Source organism: Enhydra lutris, unplaced genomic scaffold (genome assembly GCF_002288905.1).
Source record: "Enhydra lutris kenyoni isolate GAN:26980312 unplaced genomic scaffold, ASM228890v2 scaffoldscaffold30, whole genome shotgun sequence".
Classification (NCBI taxonomy): domain Eukaryota; kingdom Metazoa; phylum Chordata; class Mammalia; order Carnivora; family Mustelidae; genus Enhydra; species Enhydra lutris.
In genome coordinates, this window is record NW_019154114.1 from 4,224,964 (window position 1) to 4,247,887 (window position 22,924).

At 48.6% G+C, this 22,924-nt stretch overlaps 2 protein-coding genes across 3 annotated transcripts in view; one reads left to right on the top strand and one right to left on the bottom strand.

Annotated features, from left to right (window-relative positions):
- Positions 1–19,171, top strand: part of LOC111152825 (chromosome unknown C16orf70 homolog) — a 28,744-nt gene extending 9,573 nt beyond the window's left edge. The window contains exons 4-17 of one of the 2 annotated variants that reach the window (XM_022511485.1): positions 1,060–1,143; positions 4,907–4,950; positions 7,884–7,963; positions 8,235–8,329; positions 8,943–9,040; positions 9,127–9,239; positions 13,120–13,253; positions 13,681–13,764; positions 15,085–15,167; positions 15,549–15,592; positions 16,061–16,104; positions 16,256–16,314; positions 16,901–16,973; positions 17,712–19,171. In XM_022511485.1, coding sequence (XP_022367193.1) covers positions 1,060–1,143; positions 4,907–4,950; positions 7,884–7,963; positions 8,235–8,329; positions 8,943–9,040; positions 9,127–9,239; positions 13,120–13,253; positions 13,681–13,764; positions 15,085–15,167; positions 15,549–15,592; positions 16,061–16,104; positions 16,256–16,314; positions 16,901–16,973; positions 17,712–17,798 — 1,122 coding nt within the window. In that variant the 3' untranslated portion in view covers positions 17,799–19,171. The remainder of the gene's footprint in view (positions 1–1,059; positions 1,144–4,906; positions 4,951–7,883; positions 7,964–8,234; positions 8,330–8,942; positions 9,041–9,126; positions 9,240–13,119; positions 13,254–13,680; positions 13,765–15,084; positions 15,168–15,548; positions 15,593–16,060; positions 16,105–16,255; positions 16,315–16,900; positions 16,974–17,711) is intronic. The other variant, XM_022511487.1, reaches the window with a different exon arrangement.
- LOC111152826 (UDP-GlcNAc:betaGal beta-1,3-N-acetylglucosaminyltransferase 9) lies at positions 19,171–21,494 on the bottom strand. The gene has a single exon (XM_022511488.1). The coding sequence runs from the start codon at positions 21,206–21,208 to the stop codon at positions 19,994–19,996; it is 1,215 nt and encodes a 404-aa protein (XP_022367196.1). The 5' UTR covers positions 21,209–21,494; the 3' UTR covers positions 19,171–19,993.
- Positions 21,495–22,924: the final 1,430 nt, after the last annotated feature.

Genomic DNA, 22,924 nt, shown 5'->3' on the forward strand with positions numbered 1-22,924 from the left:
TCTATTAAAAAAACTTCTAAACTCTTTTGAGGGCTGTGTGCCAGTTTAGAAGAGGGGCAAGGTTTTGGATGTTGGGGGTTTTTTTCTGCTGGACAGCTTGCTTCAGGGCTCTGAAATGGCTTCAGATGTCAAGACCTTGAATTGATCGCATTGGGGCAGAAGCAGGGTGGTGATGCAGAATTGATGAAAGAGTGCTGTATGCTAAGTGCTGTGCTTGGTGCCCTGTCTCCTGCTGTCTAGACCTACTATCTCTGTTCCCACAACAGCCCTGGGGGGAAGGGATGATGGTATTCCCATGAAGAAACTAGAGCTCAGAGAAGTGTTGAGAGTCACTTAAGGTCACCAGCTAACCAGTACTCAAGGCCGGCTCTGTCCACTGCTTTGTGCTGCTACTCGCCTTCCCCCAGGACTCAGAAGGGGCAAATATAGAAATACGACTCCTTAGATCTTAGATTTGGGCTTTTCAGAAGGAAGCACATGTGATATGGGATGGTGGGGTGAGGGAAAGAAAGAGTAAGGTGTTATTTCATATATAAACAGCACAAGGTATTTCTTTGTCTTGGAATATGGCTTAAAGAAGTCAAAGTATAGAACGTATTTCCTGTGGATGGCACAAACAGCCTGGAAGTGAATGGACATAGGTTCAGCTGACATGCATTGAACATCACCTGACAGATTTGAGTCATAGCAAGGCCCTTTTACCTGGCCTGTGTACCTCACTGATTGCTCTGTGGGTTTGATAGATAAACCCAGGCTGTATAGATGTGGACCCCGGACCTTCAAAAAAAAAAAAAAAATGGCCTGTATATTCACATAAAATCTTGGCCCTTTCCCTTAGGTATTACTGCTCAAAGCCTAGAAGAAAGAGGCTCTTTTCATCCAGTATTAGGAAGCAGCAGCTTCAGACTGGAAGCAGAGGACACTGCATTTACACAACAGTTTGTTAGTTGGGTGAGGGAGGGGCTCTCTGCACTTCCATAATCCCTGTGCATTGCATTTGGATTTGCAAGGTTTTCAGTAGTGTAAATTGTTCGGTGTGCTTTATTTTTTGTTTTTCAGTCTCCTCTAAGCCATGACCTCATCCTTAACCTGACTCAGGACGGGATCAAACTGCTGTTTGATGCTTTCAATCAGAGACTTAAGGTAACTATGAATGACAACTAAAGTTGCCTGTCAGGCTGATTAATAGGTGCTATTGTGGGATGTTTCTGAAACTAATGAGTCGGAGTAGACTCCTGTGATTCAGTCTACCACAGTCTAGGGGACTGAAGCTGTGCCTGTTCCCCTAAAAAGAGGGGCTGGGGTGGTTGGAAAGAGGCTGGGAAGGACTCCAATTCCAGGCTCCAGAGGTGAAAGGGAAAAAGTGTTGAAGATTTGGGGAATATGCTATGGGGACGGGACTTAAGTTATTCAGCTTAAGGAAAGCGAGAGAAGAGCTAACTATCTGGCACACATTATTCCAGATCTTAAAAGGGATACTAAAAATGGGACCTAACTGCAGAATAGGACCTAAAGACTTGTTTTTGTATCTTGTTTTACTTTATTCTTGGATCAGACAGTATGATTTAGAAGATGAAAAATGGAACTCTTCTTCCTGAAATGCTGGGGCTTAGGGCTTGGTACCACCAGCAATGAGTTGATTCTTTAACCCCTTCAGGATATGTAAACAAACAACTCAGTGGTGTGTAGGGTTTGTCTTAATTGCTGTTCAAGGGCAGTTTACTAACACCTGTTTTCAGTCCAGGATGTTTTTAATACACTATTTACAAATGCTTGAGCTTCACAGATTAGTCATGTGGCACCAGACTCATGCCTCAGAGTCACAAGGTTGAATGTGGCTCTGGGCAGTGGCATACCAGAGCGGTTATCCTGGTTAGGTTGTGCCTTTCCAAAAGACTTGGGCACTTCCTAGTTCTCATCATCCTAACACAAGTGAGCTGCTAAGGAGACAAGACAGAATGTGGAAAAGGAATCTGTACATTAAATGAGAATGCATCGTTTATGATGGTTTTATCAGAAAGTAAATGTGAATATTCTTAGCCCCACAACTACCTTGCCTCTCCTTGTGTACTCAGTCATCCTGCCTTCACTGACCAGAAGTTTCACAGTGGGAAAGGAAAGAGGATGGTCATTAGTGTGGCTTCATTACAAATTGGGGGGAAAATAATATAGAAACATCTTTACAAAGAATTATTTGTCTCAGATTGGTAAGTCCACTTTAGGAAACATAACCCAAAAAGATTATGGGGAAGTAATGTTACCTTTACATATGTTGCCTATGTAGCAGGACTTGAGCGTAGTAATAAAAGGCCAGAAATAACCTAAATGGACAAAAGAGGGGGATGGCTAGGCAGCCCATCATAGAATCACAGCCTGGTGAGGATGGTGTCATGTATTTAGTGAATACTTGGTACAGGTTAGGCACGTGGCTAAGTGCTTCCCATACATTTCTAACTTAACAAGCTTGTGAGGAATACTGTTTACCAGTGAGATAATAGAGGGACAGAGGATGTGTGCTCTGCTAAGCTTTTGACCCTAAATTACCAGTGTGTGGTGGCATAGAAATCAGGAATAGAAATGACTTAGCTTTTGTGGAGGGGTATGGGAAATAAATGTGATAAAAGCTGAAGAAAACTGTGTGAGCACACTACGGAGAACTGTGAGGAATGGGAATACATTTGAATGGGAAAGGCAATAAGTAGAACCTTCTCTTCTGCTTTCTGTGAAGTCCCTGTGAAATGAGGGAGGGGGCTGGGGCCCTGTCAGAGCCTCTGGAAACTGGGGAAGCAATTCTCAGGTGCCCTTGGTCAGCATCAGGTTTGACCTACCCCTTCTGCCCGCCCTTCCAGCTGAGTATTTAAGAATCCATATCTCCCTGATGCCTTGACTGCCCTGTGGGATGAGGCTTCCCAAATTTCAACCTTTACAGCTACCTCTCTTTGCTTTTCCTGCTTGGCTGCTGTCATGGCTTCTTTGGGGAAATCAAGACCTTTTCCAGCCCAGATGGTGGTAAATCATGGACTTCAGACTTCCCCAGTTGCTTGTTCCCGTGGCCCGGCAAGCTCCATGGGCCAAATCTGCTTGTTGATTCTCCTGGTGACATGAAGGACTCGAAGATGGGTCTCATGCCACAAGTGCTATCCTACATAGGCCCTGTAATTAATTCTGGTCTACTGCTCTCCCAGTAGGTGGGCAGGGTTGAAACACCCAGAATGTTGGTTTGGATTATTGGTAGGTGGGTGACAGTGACACAGAAGGAATATCCTCGAGACCTACCCCCACAGCATGAGTTTTGGGTCATTGGCCAGCTTCAGGGATGGCAATCAGGGAGGCAGGGTGCCTGCTTCTGCTAGATAAGCACGGCTTCTGGCTAAAGGTTGAGGCTTTCTGCCAGCGTGGGGCCTTGGCCTTGGTGAAATGGCATACCAGTTTGGCACAATACAGGCTTTCTGAAGGGGACACTAGGTATCTTATGAATCACAGCTGTTCCCCTGTCCTTCCTTGTATGACCTCTAAGGGCACCTCTTTTCATGCTTTCTAGCTTCATATTGCCTGTAGCTAGCTTCCTGACAGTCAGACTTGCCTGACATTTTAAGTACCTTTCCTGTGTGAACTAATAAGGCAAGCCTCAAGGGCTTAATTTTGTGGGCCTGGTGAACAGTATATGCAAGTAATGTAGGAAAAAGTTGGTTGAAGTGCTATGACAGCCCAGCAGAGGGAGTTACTCTTAGCTGCAGGTAGGATCCGAATAGCTGCATTATAATGAAGAGGTGCCCAGCTTGTGGTTCGGGGTTAGGATCATGAAACAAAGTTGGGGATAAGTTAGGGATAAGGTCTGGCCAGGAGTAAACTGCCTGTTATGTCTCGTTTTCTGTGGCAGTGCCAGATGCTTTTACACACAGGACCCCATAGCCCCTTCTAGTTTGAGGCCCTCAGGACAGGCGGACATTGAACCAGCTGTGCTTGTTCCTCCACAGGGAAGGCCAGGACTCCCAACTGGAGGATAGTAGCTGGTTCTCCAGGCCCCAGCCAGCCTTGCTTCTGGCTCCCAAGCCCCTGACACCAATGGCATAGACTCCATAGTGCTCATTAACTTGGCTCCACTAGTGACCGAGCATTCAGTACTTTTGTCTCTGCTCTGAGTTCTTGGCATTTAATCCAAGGCTGAACCCCTTGACATGACACAAGGGTCTTGAGGTTCTTCAGGTGCCCTTCAGTAGAGAGAGATTTATGTATGAATATTGTCATACATGTCCTAACCTAATGTAATATGACTTCTTTTCCAGCAGGATAGACCTCCCCCAACTTTTTGTTTTGTAAACTAAGTGTTTTAAAGCTTTTAAAGTGTTTTAAAGTGATTTGATTCGGGGTCTTACTAATGCAGCAAAGTGTGAGATAGAAGGCAGAGGGCTTAGTATCCAAAGGTACAGCTTTAACCTTTAAGCTACATTTTTTGTTTCTGTGGAGGGTTTCATGGTTTTATATGTGCAGTCCTTTGTATGACCCAGTAGTAGATTAGATAGAGGAACCTTGACCCACAGCATCCGTGGACATCTGTTGAATGATCACTGGAAGAAGGAAAAGGAGAGGTTATGCTGTGTGTTTGGTATGGTTTTTCCTCCAGATTTAAAAATGAGAACAAAACATAATATGTGGTACTTCAGGAGAATTCTAGCTAGTGATAGATTTTTTTTCTCTTCACTATGCTGTAAATGTCTTTTTTTTTAAAGATTTTTAAGTGATCTCTACACACAACAAGGGGCTCACACTATACCCGAAGATCAAGAGTCACAGGTCCTACCAACTGAGCCAGCCAGGCGTCCCTCTATAAATGTCTTTTTAGTCAATCTTTTTCAATTGCAGAGCATTATCAATGCTTAAACATTTGACTTTTTTTTTTTTATAGGTGATTGAAGTATATGACTTGACTAAAGTAAAGTTAAAATATTGGTAAGTTTACTTCCCTGCTGGTATCTGTCACAGGATTGGTACAAATGGAGTTTATCAATTACCCTCATTAAGTTAGTAAAGGATTCCCATCCATAGTGGTTCTAAGATTACAGCCTAGTGCCATGATTTCCTCAGGCAGCCTCCAAACCTACTCAGCTTTCCGGGGAAGAGAAGGAAACCTTGTTAAGGACATGCTGTGTTTAAAACATTTCTCATATATGTCAGCTCATTTAATCCTCACAATAAAGCAGGACCTCAGCTCAGAGGTGATGAGACTGTCTTATGGGTCACAGCTGCCAACCCCCCACCCCCCATAGGTCTGACTCCAAAGCCTGTGAATGCTAAAGAGAATGCCAAAGGGACTGCTGTTTGGGGGCCAAGAATCTACCTTTTCTTTTTTTTTTTTTTTTAAAGATTTGTTGAGGTGCCTGTGTGGCTCAGGTGGGAAGCCTGCCTCTCCCTCTCCCACTCTCCCTGCTTGTAATTGCTCTCTCTCTCTCTGTCAGATAGATAATTAAAATCTTTTTAAAAATAAATTTAAAAAATTTACTTTTTTTTTCTTAAGATTTTATTTATTTATTTGACAGACAGAGGTCACAAGTAAGCAGAGAGGCAGGCAGAGAGAGAAGGGGAAGCAGGCTTCCCACCGAACAGAGAGCCTGATGTGTGGGACTCAATCCCAGGGCCTTGAGATCATGACCTGAGCCGAAGGCAGAGGCTTTAACCCACTGAGCCACCCAGGTGCCCCAAGATTTACTTATTTTAGAGAGAGAGTGCATGCAGTGGGGAGGGGCAGAAGAGAGAGAGACAGAGAGACCTAAGCAGACCCTATACTGAGAGTTGAGCCCGACCCAGGGCTCGATCTCACAGGCCTGAGATCATGACCTGAGCCAAAACGAAGAATCAGATGCTTAACCAACTGTGCCACCCAGGCACCCCTTTTTCCCTTTTTTTCCCCGTTCCTCCCTTCCTCCCTCCCTTCTGTCCTTCCTTCCTTCCTCTCTCTCTCTCTCTCTTTCAGATTGTATTTATTTATTTGAGAGAGCAAGCACATGTGATGGGAGAGGGGCAGAGGGAAAGAGAGCAGCAGACTCTACACAGAGCATGGAACCCGCCGTGAGGCTCAAGATCACGACCCGAACCAAAACTAAGAGTTGGACGCTCAGCCAACTGAGCCACCCAAGGGCCCCCAAAATCTGCTTTTTAGAAGGAAAATGGGAATAACCTATATCCTAAAACAAATATTTGAACTCCCATTATGGCAAGACACTGTGCTAGCGTCCAGAATACTCCATATAGTAAGCTTCTTTAACAGGCTTCCCTCTCCTTTGTGGGAGCATGAAAGGGCCCACTTCCTGGGGCTGGCTCAAGCAGCATTTACCAGTAGAGAAGTAGATAAAGCAAATGTGTAACAGCACTGGCCCCTGCAGATTCTTTTTGTCTTTCAGTTCTGTTGGAGCCTTTGTACCTCAAGGTCCAGCTTCTCTTTTCCCTCTTAAGAGTTAGTGGTGAGTAAAAGCATGGGGTCCAGGGTCAGCCTGCCCTGCGTTCATCATTCTGTTACCTCTGTGACCTTGGAGAGTCATTTAACCTCTCTGAGCTTGTTTTCCCATCAGAGGAATGAAGCCAGTAATGTGGCTGCTAGGTTAGGAAGATGACATGAGACACTGCTGGCAAAGCATATAGCACCATGCCTGGTTTAAAAAGAGGTGTTCTAGAGTGCCTGGGTGCCGCAGTCGCTTGAGCATCCAACTCTTTGTTTAGCTCAGGTCGTGGTGTCAGGGTTATGGGATTAAGCCATGAATGTGGAGTCTGCTTTAGCAGAGACTCTCTCTTCCTCTCCCTCTGCCCCCTGCCAAGTGAGTAAATAAATCTTTAAGAAAAATAGAGTTATTCCACAAGTTATGCTGATTTAAAAAAATATGTTCTTTTTAAAAAATATTTTATTTATTTATTTGACAAAGAGACAGAACACAAGCAGGGGGAGCAGCAGGGAGAGGGAGAAGAAGGCTCCCCACTGAGCAAAGGGCCCAATGCAGGGCTCGGTCCCAGGACCCCGGGATCATGACGTGAGCTAAAGGCAGACACTCAACTGACTGAGCCATGCAAGTGCCCTTAAAAAATATTCTTAACCTTTAAACTTGTTCTTAAAGTCATACATGCCATATCTTCATGCTCATCATCGGAAATCACGTGCTCCTCTTCATTCCCAAGCCCCTCCCCATCAGGTGTTTCCCCTTTGCATGGGTTCCATGTTCCCCCCCACCCCACCCCACCATTCACCCAGTCCTTGAGTGCTGGCTTTTAAGAAAACAAGCTGCTTGGGGCACCTGGGTGGCTCAGTCAGTTAAGCACTGGACTCTTGGTTTCAGCTCAGGTCATGATCTTAGGGTCCCATGTGGAGCTCTGTATTCAGAATGGATTCTGCTTCACATTCTTTCTTTCTCTGCCCCTCCCTGCTTGCTCTGTCTCTCTCTCTCTCAAATAAGTAAATCTTAGGAAGGAAGGAAGAAAAGAAAGAAAGAAAGAAAATAAGCTGCCTTGCTTGGCTGTACTGTTCTTTTAAGATGTTTATCCCCTTTTAAGAAAGTTCCTTTTCAAGCCAAACTATTAGTAGGCATCCTAGGAAAGCACATTAACACTTTCTGTTCCTGTGGCCACTCTTCATCCAAGTGCAAATGCCATGGGGCTAAGACTGAATTTCCTTCTAAACTGCCTGAGGACCACACATGTCTTGGGAGGCCCTAAGGATCTATTCTTTCTGTCAGCCTCAGGAGACTTGACTTGTTCTGACTTCATTAATTATCCCTCACTTAAAAGTTCTTTAATTAAACTTGTGTTTTGGCGTACTTGTAAACTCGCCTGCCTGTGTTTTAAGAGTAACTATTCCAGCCACCATTTTTAGGGATTTGAGAAGCATCTTTGTTTTTCAGTGGAGTGCACTTCAACTCTCAGGCCATAGCTCCCACCATTGAGCAGATTGACCAGTCTTTCGGTGCAACCCATCCTGGAGGTAAGCCAAGTCTGTCTGATTCCTCTCATCCTCTGTCGCAGCTCGTAATGATAAGCCTGGCCAGTGGCACCATCCCCAGTGCCCCCCGAAGCCAGGTTGCTGTAGAATTTAAGGGTTGATAGTTGGGTGTGAAGGAAAGCTCCTCCCCCTTGTTTTCAGCCTAGTAGGCCAGTTTGGGAATCAAACACAAGGAAGGTGTTGCCGAGCTTGTTTGTGTTCACATCTCCTGATGCCATTCAACCATGTCATTTTCTCTTCCCCATTCCCACAGTGTACAACTCCGCTGAGCAGCTCTTCCACCTCAACTTCAGAGGACTGTCTTTCTCTTTTCAGTTAGACTCATGGACCGAGGCTCCCAAGTACGAGGTTAGCCCTTCCCTTCCTCTGGTATTTGTCACCCAGTATCCAGGTAATACAGCAGATGATGCTACTGGGGAAGCTGGATAGGTAGCCTTTCTTTAGTTTCCTCATCTCTGAGGTCTTCAAAGGCCAAGATGGGTACAGTGGGTGGGATTGATAGCAAGAACAAAGCCCAAACTGGCATTCCCAGGAATAGGGCCCTTCCCACTGCAGAGTGAGGTCAGGCTCACTTTTCAGAGAGAAATTCAGTTGTGCCTTGCTTTAAGGTCCAAATCACTGTTCTTTTTTTTCAGTGGCCTAGAGTTTGAGAGACCCTTCTGGATTTTCAGTTATCTATTGCTTTTAGCAAAATGTTTCATTCATCTTTAGGTAACAACATCCTTAGGGTCATGAAATGATAGATGTTTGTAAAGCTTACATTTTATTAAAGAAAGCATTCCTGTAATTTTTTCTTGATGAGGGAAAGAAAAACTAAGTAAAATTAAAGATGAACCTGTATGCATGGGGTGAGTTGATTGACCTGGAACCAGGTTTGACTGTGTGCTTTGACCTGGCCTGTGAGGCCTGGCTCCCATGGGCTGCGTTGTGCTCTTAGTAAAACTTTGTCCTGTGTTTGCAGCCCAATTTTGCCCATGGCCTAGCTTCTCTCCAGATACCCCATGGGGCAACTGTGAAACGAATGTACATCTACAGTGGAAACAGCCTACAGGATACAAAGTATGCGTGGGGAGCACAAACTTCTTGGGCCATGGGCTCCCTGGGAGGGAGGGCAAAGCCTCTGCTCATTCTGTGCCTGCCTCCAGGGCTCCCGTGATGCCCCTGAGCTGTTTCCTTGGCAATGTGTATGCTGAGAGTGTGGATGTTCTTCGAGATGGAACTGGACCCTCAGGTTTACGACTTCGGCTACTTGCTGCAGGTCAGTTACTGGCCTTGGGGTGTTGGATTCTCCATTATATCCATGTTGAGACAGTCTAAAATCCCACATGCTTAGAGATAATTTTTACAAGACAACGGAGATATTTATGGTTAAAGCTTTCCTTTAGATTTGTGAAGGGACAAGACACAGTTTTATCATTAGCAAATCTTAATAAATGACAGTAGCCTTGCTTCCCCCTCGCATATGCATAAGCCTTCTGTGTGCTTATGTGGTTTTACAGTGCTTCCCAGGCTGTTTATTGGAGATGTGTCTTTTGGCTGTGATACTGATCTGCTCTTCCCTTTCCCCCTCCTTTTTTTAAGATTTATTTACCCATTTTAGAGAGCGCGTGCAGCAGGGAGGGGCAGAGGGAGTCTCAAGCAGACTCCGTGCTGAGCATGGAGTGGGACACAGGGCTCACTCCCACAACCCTGAGATCACAGCCTCTGCCGAAACCAAGAGTCAGATGCTCAAGTGACTAAGCCACCCAGGTGCCCCATCCCTTTTACCACCCTTTATGCCCAGTTCTCAGTAGGCTGGCGGTAGGGACTTGCTGAATTGTGGTTTGGCCAGACTCTGCTATGAGTTTTGCTGACTGTGAACAAAAACCTGATGCCTTCAGTGGCTGGTCTCTCCAGGATCCATTCCTCATTTGTGATTTACTTGTATGTGACCACTTTCAGCTACTGTGGACCTTGGGCCATGTTTAGTAGTACAGGCCATATCTTTGGCCTGGGAGCCAGCACAGAAGCTGTGTCTTCATGGAGCTCATTGTCTAGCCAGTGTTTGTTCATAAATTGGGGTCTTATATCAGTTTTTAGGGCACTGGTTCTTAACTATGATGAATCTGGTATATAAACTGTGAGCTCACTCTCCTGAACAATTGGATGGTTTACAACCTCTAGGTTAGAAATTTCTTAAAATGTGGTTTTCTAGCCAAGGCAGAAAATTCTATTTAAAAGAATGTTGCACTTGAGCTACAGTGTTAAAGAGACTTGAGATTGAGAATTGAGATGTAGACGGTCAAGTGATTTGGGGTCTCTCTTGTTGGGAGGATCATACCTCGAAACAGCAGGGTAGTCAAGGATGATACAGTTATCCCAGGTGACAGCAGGAGGAGTCTGTCAGGGCTGGGGAATCTCCAATTTTGACTGCCACCCTGAGCAATCACATCTCAGAGGGTCAGTGGGGGAATCACTTGAAGTCAGGGACTCATCAAATTACTGTCCAATCCAGTACTCATTGAGAGTTTCCTTTGGCACCAGAAAGGTAGTTTGTCTCATCCAACCCATGTCTCACGTATTTCCTTATGGGGTATAACTACTGGGATGTTGTTGTTGTTTTAATTTTTTAATAAACATATAATGTAGTTTTAGCCCCAGGGGTACAGGTCTGTGAATCGCCAGGTTTACACACTTCACAGCACTCACCATAACACATACCCTCCCCAATGTCTATAGCACATACCCTCACCAACCACCCTCTCCCGACCCCCCTCCCCCCAGCAACCCTCAGTTTGTTTTGTGAGATTAAGAGTCTCTGATGGTTTGTCTCCCTCCCGATCCCATCTTGTTTCATTTATTCTTTTCCTACCCCCCAAACCCCCCACTTTGCATCTCCACTTCCTCATATCAGGGAGATCATATGATAGTTGTCTTTCTCCGATTGACTTATTTCGCTAAGCATAATACCCTCTAGTTCCATCCACGTCATCGCAAATGGCAAGATTTAATTTCTTTTGATGGCTGCATAGTATTCCATTGTATATATATACCACATCTTTATCCATTCATCTGTTGATGGACATCTAGGTTCTTTCCATAGTTTGGCTATTGTGGACATTGCTGCTATAAACATTCAGGTGCATGTGCCCCTTCGGATCACTACGTTTGTATCTTTGGGGTAAATACCGAGTAGTGCAATTGCTGGGTCGTAAGGTAGCTCTATTTTCAACTGTTTGAGTTGTATTTTCATACTGTTTTCCAGAGTGGTTGCACCAGCTTGCATTCCCACCAATAGTGTAGGAGGGTTCCCCTTTCTCCGCATCCTCGCCAGCATCTGTCATTTCCTGACTTGTTAATTTTAGCCATTCTGACTGGTGTGAGGTGGTATCTCATTGTGGTTTTGATTTGTATTTCCCTGATGCCGAGTGATGTGGAGCATTTTTTCATGTGTCTGTTGACCATCTGGATGTCTTCTTTGCAGAAATGTCTGTTCATGTCCTCCTCCCATTTCTTGATTGGATTACTGGGATGTTTTTAAGATAGGAAGTCAATTCAGCTCTCTCAGTCCCCATAATAATTTATAGGAAGATTCACTCCAGAGAATCAGAAACTAAAATAGTCTCCTAAAACTAAGGTATTTTTCCCCTAGGTAGGCTTCAGGTAGGGTGAGACAAAAGAGAAGACTCATACATGACGAGTGCCTTCCCTGTGGCCCCATTTGGACATTTGCAGGTGTCCGGTACTTGGAGACTTTGGGCATAGAGTCTAGCTTGACAGGACTTTTGGTGGGTTCAGTAGATCACCCAGGCTTGCCTGAGCAGCAGGATTTATAGACAGAGGTTAATGTGGGCTACGCTTTCCCTACGACCTAGTTAAACACAACCTTTATTTGCCACTTGGTGTAGATGTGCTGTGGCTAAAGACTCTTGGGTTAGTTGAAGAATTCAGTACCAGCTTATTTCAAATGTTGGATCCCTGAAGTCTTCCCTGTATGACAAATGGATTGTTACACATGAAAGAGCTTTGTCAACTATAAAGCTCTGTGCAGAGTTAGGGGAAGGTGATTATGTACCAGGAAATGCAGTCTTCCTCTCGTTCTTGGCTGTATGTGGGGTGGGGGGGAAGTAAAACACTTTTTCTTCCCATCCACAGAGTTGGTGTGTCTGTTGCTGTTCCACAGCTACTGCTGTGTGTATGTGTTTAACTGGAACTGTTTCCAAAATGTATTAGACAGAGTCAGGTTTTAAAGATTCTTCCCAAAGAAGAAACTTTTAGCAAATCGGATTTTCTTATCCTCCCACTTTTCTGGTTTGTCAGTTTTGAGTATTAATGGGTCTGTCAGTGTTTGTAGCATCAGGGAGTGGGTTAATAGATGTTTCACTCTTGAGGTCCAGTCTCTGGTTGGGGGTTACCATTGAGAAGCCCCTCTTAACATAAATTCTTATATCTTATCAGGACCTGGAAAGTGACAAGAGATAATAGCACCTCATTATATACTTCCGTAGCGTCCATGCTGCTGAGTATTGTACATGGCTGTGTGGTGCTGGTTTGGGATCTTCACGCCATAAGCTCCATTGTGGGCAGGGACTGCACTTGTTTTGCTCGGCATGTTTCTTCAGTGTCTAACAGTCTAGCCCTTGGTGGCCAATAAGTGAATATTTGGTGAGGGAAATGAATGCAGTTTTCGGAGCTCTACATCAGTTTTGTGGGATTGAATGAGTCTCTGGGATTATTTCTTTTCTTTTCTTTTCTTTTTTTCTTTCTTTCTTTTTTTTTTTTTTAAGGTTTTTTTAGAGAGGGACAGAGGAATATGGAAAAAGAGAATCTCAAGCAGGCTCCATGCCCCGCATGAGCCTGACTCGGGGCTCAGTCTCATGACCCTGAGATCATGACTTAAGCCGAAATCAACAGTTGGATGCTTAACCAACTGAGCCACCCAGGTGCCCGTCTCTGGGATTATTGCAAGTAGATTGTGATCTCTTGTAGCATTGTAAGCGCTTGTGACTTGGTATTTCTGCTTGCATGCAGGCTTGCTCTCAGCCAGAGATAATAAAGCAACATTCAGCCATTGGCCTCTTTGGGGCCCCCTTGGCCCTAGGTTGTAGGATCTCAGGCTCTGGGTGGGAACCTGACCACCTTTCCCTTATTCTCTGTAGGTTGTGGACCTGGTCTATTAGCAGATGCCAAGATGCGGGTATTTGAACGTTCAGTGTATTTTGGTGATTCCTGCCAAGATGTTCTTAGCATGCTTGGTTCTCCACACAAGGTCTTCTATAAGTCAGAAGACAAGGTAGGGGAAATGTGTTCATAAAGTCAAATAGGCAGTCTCCTTTTAAGTAAACTGTTCCAAAGGTGGAACTCGAACTCACAGCCCTGAGATCCAGAGTCACATGCTCTACTGACAGAGCCAGTCAGGCGTCCTTCTTTTTAAATCAATATTAACTTAATATCAAATAAATATAAATTGTTTGTTATTTTTTCATAGAACCTGTTCTGTTAAAACTGATAAAGAGTTAAATTTAAAGCTCTTTCCTGATGCTATTGGTCAGATTGTCCTGCGTTTTCTTGGGAGACCAGGGCCCATCTGTGGTTGGCTACATTATTCAGCACCAGTAGCAGGGACTTTGACACTCTTGCTTAGTTTGTAGACTTTTAGTTAATCTGAGAACCATATTAAGCAGTTGGGATTTAATTTGTTGTTATTTTTCTCCCAACAGATGAAAATTCATTCTCCTTCCCCTCATAAACAAGTTCCATCCAAGTGCAATGACTACTTTTTTAACTACTTCACTCTTGGAGTGGTAAGTTGTGATTCCTTTGAGAAATATTCCATTTCTGTGGTGGTGGACCATGTACTGGGCACACCTTTGTGTCCACGTGGAGCTGTAACCATGCCCGGCAGCAGGGAAACTAGCCCCAGCTGGCTTTGCCCAGTGGTCTTGCAGTGGTACCCTAAAGTGGGCCTTCCTCGCCACTGAGATTACTCAGAAACACTGGTTCCCTGGTATGTCTTGGCTTCTTTATTGAGGGTAACATGCTGCTCAGATGGAGGCTGTGGGATTCATTCAGGTTAACAGTTTGGGATCTGCACATTTGTAGAACATAGGAGCCTCTTATGGAGTCACAAAACAGGGAGACTAAAAAAGTGGGAATGGGGGCACCTGGGTGGCTCAGTCAGTTAAGCATCTCCCTCCTGCTTAGGCCATGATCCCAGGGTCCTGGGATCAAGCCCCACATTAAGCTCCTTACTCGGTGGGGACCCTGCTTCTCCCTCTGCCTGCTCTGCCTGATGCTCCCCGCCTCTCTCTGTCAAATAAAAAAAAAAAAAAAGTGGAATCAGGAGTAGTGAGGGAACAGCAGTGAGATCATAAATTCAAGGGTAGGACAGTGGCAGGAGGGGATGGTACTTTGTAAGCTGAACCTCTCAAGTTCAAGGGGCAATGATTGTAAGGGACAAGGAAGATGGAACAAATGGACCAACCCTAATAAGACTTACGTAGCTAATGTAGGAGTGGAGTCAGAGGTAACCCTGGGGTCACAGGCCTGAACAGCTGTCAAGATCCGAAACTGAGGAGGGTGTGGGGGATAGGAAGAAGCGTTCGGTGGCAGCATCAGATCCAAGTCTGAGCCCTGGTGAGAGGCTGGACCTTCAGTTCCAGGGGTTGCTGACTCCCACGGAGAGGGCCTAATGGCCAGTCATGACATTCGGAATAGTTAGGTGCTTTGAGCTCCTGGAAATTCAGGTAGTCTCTGAATCTTCTTGGTAGCCTGTAAGCAAAAATCTGTGCTCAGTTAGAGTTTTTAATCAGGTGTTTGTTAAGAAAGGTCTCCATGATGTGTTTGAGTTCCCAAGCAATGGGAGTTGTAGCCCATGGGTCTGCTGGGCCTGCTGCTACAAAGTTTGGAATGGGGGGCTTGCAGATGATTGGGTGCCCCCTTCACTGAAAATGTCTGGTTAAGGCTGCTTGGCCTCAGCTGTCCCCTTGACTGTTGTTTGGGAGAAAGCTATTGCCCAGATGCATCCCCCTTATGGAGTGGCTATTTTTGAACATGCCTTTGGAAAGGCCCTTGCCCAGCCTCAGTAACTCTCCCTACTTGGACGTCCTTGTTTTCTGTCCCAGGATATCCTCTTTGATGCAAATACACACAAAGTGAAGAAGTTTGTCCTACACACGAATTACCCTGGGCATTATAATTTTAACATGTGAGTATACCTATAACTGCCCCTCCCAAGAACTGAGCTTTGGGTTGAAAATTCCCAAGAAGAGAGAGCTTGTGGCTTTGAGTGTTCACTAATTTGTACCTGAATTCTTATAGTTTCGTGGGAAATGAACATTTTCTTAGCGTTTGCTCTGTTCCTGGTACAGTGTTAATTCCTTACGTCTCTCCATTTGTACCCATTTTACAGATAGGGAAGTAGGTTCAAAGAGCTTGGTATCTTATCCAAGATGACAGGGTCTTCAGACCCCAGAGCCAGGGCTTCGGGGGTAGGCTCATTCTGTGTTTGCTGGGGTACGGGGTTGAGACGTGTGGGTAGTCAGGCCTCTATGGGCCCAGCCTTTATCCATCTGGCTTCTCTCCCTAGTTATCACCGCTGTGAGTTCAAGATCCCACTAGCCATAAAGAAAGGTGAGTAGTGAATATCCTCAGAGTAAGAAAAGGGTTTTGAAGTTAGTCTTTCATAATGTAGAGACACAGTGATCCAAACAGAAATGGTAGCAGGAGCCTTTGCCCACCTGCTTTGCCCATAGCCTCAGCTCCTCTGGCTTGGGCTCTGTGTTTTGGGGGCTGCATTTTGCTCGGCCTATGGTTTCCTGGAGGCTCTCGTGGTTTTTTCCTATGATCATGGGATTGCCGGTCCCTGATGGGGAGAATTTCCTACACATGATTTTCCAGGTACTCCCAGATCAGCCTTATGACTACTGTTCCCTGCTGGTTCTCTACCCTCTTTCATTCAGGAACTCTGAAATAGCCCATCCATCCTCCTTCTGAACTCCCAACCCCAGTGCACGGGGTGGCCAGGTTTGGATTCTGCCTAGGGCTGGGGTCACAGGTAGGCTAGGCCAGATACCATCCCACCCGGTGTTCTCTTTTCAGAAAATGCAGACGGTCAGACAGAAACATGCACAACCTACAGCAAGGTGAGCTCCTATTTTCCCACCTCGTGTAACCCCAAACTGAGGTGGGTGTGAGCCTGCCAGCAGTCTGGGGCCCATGTCTTCTGGGCCAGCCGTTGGTCACGGGCATGACTAGGTCCCTGCTAATCCCTTATTGACCCCATCCCTTTTGCAGTGGGACAACATCCAGGAGCTCCTGGGCCACCCTGTGGAAAAACCTGTTGTCCTGCACAGGTGAGTGGGAGGTTGCTAGCTCTGACCACCCCATCCTGCTCCTCACAGCCCAGAAGACTTAGGGAAGCCTAGCAGTGCCTGGGGCTTAGAAATGACAGAAGTTTCTGTTGTTGCCACACATATATTTCCCGCCCCCCCATCCTGCACTTTACCACCGGGCCAGCTATTCTGCATGTTCACCTGCACCAGAGAGGTTTCCCCCTTGGGGATAGCTCGCCTCTCCAGGTAGGGGGGCCTTTCACCCCTGGTTGTTCAGAAAAGGAAGTTTTCACTAGCTGTCCTGGGCTCTTTTTTTCCCATTAAAGTTGCCACATGCTGTAGTCTACCCAGTTGCCATGCTGCCTGAGGCTCCTCCCTCCTAACTTGCCACTCCAGTCTCACTGTGTAATAACTTCCTGTGCCTCATTGGACTGTGTAGGATTCAGAGCTTGAATGATACCTATCACTACCCCTGGTACCTCAAGGGCCGTGTGGGAAACAGTCATGAGAGACCACTGGCTAGTATCCCCCATCCCAAAAGGGACTGGATGCCTTGCCTGGCCTCAGCTTCTGTCTGCACCTCTAATTCTGGCTTCTCTGGCCTCAGGTCTTCCTCCCCAAACAACACCAACCCATTTGGCTCTACATTCTGCTTTGGTCTTCAGCGGATGATCTTTGAGGTAAGCCCTCTGGGTTGAGGGGCTGGTGGCCATGGCAGGGACAGGCAAGTGATGGAGAAAGGTTGGGGAGGGCCTAACAGCCCTGCTGGGTGAGTTAATCCTTCCCCAGTAACCCTGTCTGCTAAGATCTGACCTGCCCATAATGAACAGTAAGAGTACGGAAACTATTTTGGGGAAACTCTAGGTCATGGAGGCTAAAGCGGTAGTTTGTATCCAACAAGATGAGAGGTAACAGGGATCCCACATATGTGAGAATGTAAATATGGTAGGAAAGAGAACTCCAGGGAGCAAATGGAGCTCAACATGGGAATGTTGGAGATCTGTGAATGCCATGTGAAAGAGTATGCTATGGGTGAGTAGCCTTAGAGGCCCCACTGGCTTGGCAGAATGGGCTGTCCCTCTTCTCCCTTTTGGATGCTACACCTTCACTAGGCCCCCAGCAGCTCCAGAAGCCTGGATCAGTAGGTATGGTGAAGTTTATGTATCCCAGGAAGAGCAGGCAGTTGCTGGACCAGAGGTGACTCCTGGCATGAGTTGGGGGATGTTGAGGGATCAGCCCAGCCCTGTGCGCAGGTGTGTTGCACACACAACATCCATCCTTTACGCACAGGAGCTGCCCCAAATCCCTTCTCTGCAGTCACAGCCCTAGTACTGGTGGTTTTTGTGGATCTGATTGCCTACCATGCCTACATCCCTTCTACTCCTCCCCTTTGACTCATTGTCTGCTTCCCACACCAGGTTATGCAGAATAACCATATTGCCTCGGTGACCCTGTATGGCCCCCCCAGGCCTGGTGCCCACCTGAGAACAGCGGAGCTCCCCTAAGGACATCACCACCCATGACCCTCCACCCCATGGAGCTGTGCTTCGCATCCTATTCAGTGGGCCTCCATGTGCCACCCTGTGGGTTTTCTTGGACACCTTGCCAGTGTTGAAAGGCTATTGTGATGTTCTGAGGTGGGGCTCAGACTGGGTGCTCTGCCATGGGGTGAGAAGCCCAAATATTCCTCTGTCCGTCCTCAGCCTGCTGGTGCCAACAGAGGACAGAGACTGCAAAGAGAAGCACAAACTCTGAGCCTTGATACCTGGACCCAGGTGACCTCGACTAACACATATGGAGGCAGAATTCTGTCTCTCCTGTTCCACACACATTGGGAAAAGTTTGGACTTTCTGTGACTAAGGACACAGGCACCCGGGACGAGGACGAGGTCCCGCCTTTGGCCCATCATTGCCATGTGACCCTTAAGGCAAGCAGGTAGCATGTCCATAGTACTTGGTTGCGACTTTTGCACTACATCCACTTTAGTTACTTGATGAGCTGGCTGTGGCCAAGGTGGCCCACCTGCCCTTCCCTGTTCCTTCCTTGCACGCGCTCCCTACCAGGCCCAGTAGGCACGCCCAGCTCACTGAAACACACCTTTTTACCATCCAGATAGGTGCCCAGCCCTGGGTTCCTACCCCTCTTGGAGCCAGCCTTCAAGGTCACCTGTGCCCCTGCTCTGCCCCAACCTGGCTGGCAGGCTGCATGTTTCCATCCTGTTTGCCTCTTTTATTTAATGCCAAAGTTTTAGCCAAAGACATCTTCCTCCTTTTATTGTTTCAGCATTCTGTTCTGCACTGTGGGCTGGCTCTCTTGCCCCAACCCTGGGCAGTGTCCCCTGGCCAGGCCCATTCATGGGTCAAGGCTTCTGGGGGCTCAAGGAAGGCTGAGCTGCTCAGTCTTTTCATGGGTCTTGCTAAGGAAAGTAACATATGTGCTTTAAAAATAATCCTTTTGAAAAGAATTGAGAAGAGAAATGTATAATTTTATCTCATTTTTAATATTTTGGTCTAGCAACTTGTGATACATAGATGACAATTTTGTGAGTTTTTCAAATGTGTGTACAGATTTTTGTAAATATGACTCTTTTGTAATTAACTCATGTACAGCCTCATCCTGTAGAGTTTAACAATGAATGTGCAGGGGACCTGCCCCAGGCTTCTAGGTGGTTCCTGGACTTACAGCCAGGCTTACGTGGCGCTCCCATAATTTTGTGACTGACGTATCTTCCCATTTGGACTGTGGCCTGGCCAGAGACCCCCCCCCCACACACATCCCACTGTAGGGCCAGCCAGGACTATCCCCATCTTCCTAGAATAGGGGAACCTTCCTCATGCCCTGCCCATACCCCTCCAATAAAGACCTATGCCCTCAGCAGCGGCTCGTCATGTGCTGTTGCTGGGATATTTGTACTAAAATAAGCATGGAGGTGTTGATTTTTAAGAAAGTGGGTGAAGAATATGGGAAATTTTATGGTGGAGTCATCTTAGGTTCCTTGTTTCTTCTGAGTGGGGCAGCACAGCCCCTGGTAGGAGACTAGCATTGTTGTGTGTGTAAATTCTTAGGTGGTAGAGAAAGACTTCAGGTAGGACTGTGCACTTGGTTGTCCCTGTGTTCCTCCATCACTGGTGTTCCAGCCAGACCAGGGCCCATGAGGGGTTGGCTTAGGGAAAGGAGACCTCTAGAAGAAGATCTAAAGATCAGTACAGGGCTAAAATCCAGTTTGGAGGGGCAGGTGGGAAGCACAGTGCCTACCTTCAGAGTGAGTTGTAACAAAATACCTGCCAGTTCCAGGCCCCCACACCTCCAGCCTTGAGAGAGACCCGCATTTGGATCACTCTAAGACTTCCAAATCAAGCAGTATGGTCAGATTTTGAGCCTCTGCAACCACGCATCCCCAATCCCCAAATACCTACTTGGTACTAGGAGGATCAAACATGTCTGATTGGCAGAGCCTGGTGCCCTAAGGCCTCAAACCTAGATGTCTCAAAGGGCTACCATTCAGTTGGTTCTACATCAGATCCCAGTAAGGTAGGTCAGCAAGAGCCAAGCTCAATCTTAACTCCCTGGGGACTTATGAAGGCAGACTTCCGGGGACATGGGCTAGATTTTGAAATATTCCACCTCTGGGAAAGAGCTACATACACGGCAATAGTCCTCCTGGGTCTGAGGGAGGGGAGCTTGGGGCCATGAAGGTGGCTAGGGGCCCCACTGGAAAGAGCCAGCAGCGACAGGCCACGGACGGGCACAGGCTGGTCCTTGGGGCCCATTCAGTAGGCGCCACATAAGCCAGATGTCCGCGGCTGAGAGCCCGTGCACTACAACCAGCTCCCGGTAAAAGCAGGGGTCAAAGGTGCGCAGGTGCGGCGCTGATGAAGGACGGGGAATGCCAAAGGTGCGGAAAGCAGGGTGGGGCTCTGGTGTGAGCCGAAGGCGCTGTAGACACATGCCCAGAAAGACGTCGTCAATGGGGAAAAGCTCAACTTGTGCGCAGGCGCCGGCTAGGCGACGCAGCGTGGCCCCTGAAAGCACAAAGCCCCCACCACCAGCGTAGGCGGGGTAGGCGGGCAGGCCATACACGGCCTCAGGGATGTAGTATTTACTGGCCCGCGCACGGATTGGCCGCGCCTGCACGATCACGTCACCCGCGAGCAGGTCCTGCGCCGGGTCTCGCGGCGCTAGGAACTCTAGCAGGTTCCCCACGTGCACGAACACGTCTGCGTCGCCCTTAAAAACAAAGCGCACATCGGGGCAGTAGGCCGAGGCCCAGGCCAGAAAGTGGATCTCCTTGAGCGTTAGGTTGAAGAAAGTGTCGTCGAAAGCCCAGAGCAGGATGTCCGCATACGCCCGGCTCTCAGCACGCAGCAGGGCAGGCCAGTGGGTTCGCGTGCCCTCCCCCTCCGCTTCTGCCCCGTCTGTGCCCGCGGGCCTGGGCACGCCCATCAAGAACACACGGCGCACGAGCGCCCCCTGCACGCGACCCTCAGCACCCCACGTCTGGCGCACCGCTTGGCGCCGCTCGAAGTCCGCCGCCACTGACTTGACCGCGATGAGCAAGTCGGGTCCACCTTCAGGTGAGCCATCTCCTCGGCACTTGCGCGGCTGATTAATGAGAAGGGGGAAGCGCCGCTGGTCCTTGGCGCGCAGGTAACGGCCAAAGTCAAAGGGTCCCGTGGGTGTGGGCGGCTCCGGTGTGTCCCCTTCGTAGGCCGGCGGGGCTGCGGCTGCGCCTGCGTCCGGTGCCTGGAAGACGCGGAGTCCGGGGGTGGGCTCCGGCGCTGTCTTCCTGTGCGTTCGCGGGGCGCTTGTCGTCGGGGCCGCGCCTTCGCGCTGTGAGTAGAGAAGGAGACCGAGGGCGGCGCCGAGGAGCAGCGTGAGCGACGCGTCCCCGCGGAGGCGCAGCCTCCGCCTCATGTCCGCGTGGCAGGCGCCCGCGCCCCCTGCGGAAAGACTCAGTCAGGGGCTCGCGACGCGGAAGCCATTGGCCGGGAGGGGCTCCCGGCCTCCATCTCCCCTAAGGAAAGGGCAGGGGCCAAACGCCGAGGATCTCCGCTACCGGCCATTCATCCCCCTCCAGCGTTCTCCTGCTCTGGGCCGTGGCACACCCCCATACACTGGGTTGGGTACCCTGAAGGGGCTGGAAGTTTCTCCTAGTAGCCAATCCCCACCCCCTCAGCGCCGGCCCAGGACGGTTCCCTCAGGCCGGGAGACGCGGAGCTCGGCCCTGTTCCCCGCCCGCCCTTCCCGCGCTGAAGCCGAATCCCTTCTACCCCTCCCTACCCACCACGTTGGTCCTTGGGATCCTGACACTCACGCTTGTCCCTTGGGAGCGGCGCAGCCCCGGACGCCAGGGCCTCCGGGGCTCAGCGCAGGGTCCCAAGGGCAGCCATGGACGGGGCCTGGGCCAAATGCAGCGTTGGCAGGAAAGGGGGGCCGGGGCTGCTACCACGTGACCCTCCAGCTGTGCGCGCCTGGACATCTGGAGCTCAGCTCCGCCCTGGCGCCGCGGGGAGCGCTGTCTCCAAGTAGAGACTAATCTCTGAGAGGAATCCCCACGGGCAGCTCTCTGTGGGAAAGCCTGAGGGGGAGGTGGCTTCTGGTCTCGGTGTGGACTCAAACTCCCCAAACCTGCCTTTTGGTGGGGCAGGAAGAAACATTAGCCTCTCTGTTAATCTCCGCACCCCCACCTCTCCGGAGTGAGGCAGTGCCTGGGCTAGCCGGAGTCCAGGGCTGGCTGGTCCCAAATCCCGGAGGCTGAGCCTCTTAGGCATCTACTTGGCCACGATCCCAGGCTATCCTTGAAAGCACCTATCCTCACCTCACCAGCCGCCCAGGTTCAACCAGGCAGGACCTATAATCATAAATGGCCCCGGATATATGGTTGCCTCCTTACTCCTGGTTCTGTCATGTCCCCCTCCCACCCCAGCAAACACACACACACACACACACACACACACACACACACCAACAAGATGGCTTATTCAATTCTCACAACTCTGGTAGCGCTCTCATTGCTCATGCAGAGGGGGACACTGCCCCTCAGGGAGTTAAGTGACTTGCCCAGCAACATACAGGCAGAAATTCAGAGCATTGCCCTAGGTCTTCTGGAATTCAGTCTGGGACTCTTTGCTCTGTCCTCCCTTGCCACTCTCCCCATCTGTCCACTAGGATACAGGACAGGGGCCACCATCTCTGCTCTAACTTCATAGGGGAGCACTTCAGTCTGTCTCCCCAGAGGTACCTCTGGCCCCCTGGTCCCTTGTGCTCCAAACCAGCATAGCCTCCTACAGGCAGAAAAAACCAAGCCTGGGTCACTGCAGGCCAGACTAGACTGGCAGGGACGGTGCCACTGGAGGGATTCTGAAGTAGGCCTGTGAGTAAAGGGTCTGATCTGGGACCCCAGTGGACAGAAAGCTGTTCTGGAGATCGAGGGCCCCCTTACCTGAGCAGGGAGCCCCATCCTCCATCAGATTGAAAAGGCAGAAACTCTGAGGTCCTCCTGCACTCTCACTGCTCATCCAGTGTCACTATGCCTGTTATCTTTCATTCTAAACAGCTCACAGTCAGTGTTCATCCCTTCCCTCCATCTCTGCAGCCACTGCCCTAGCCTGGGCCTCCTCCCTTACCCTC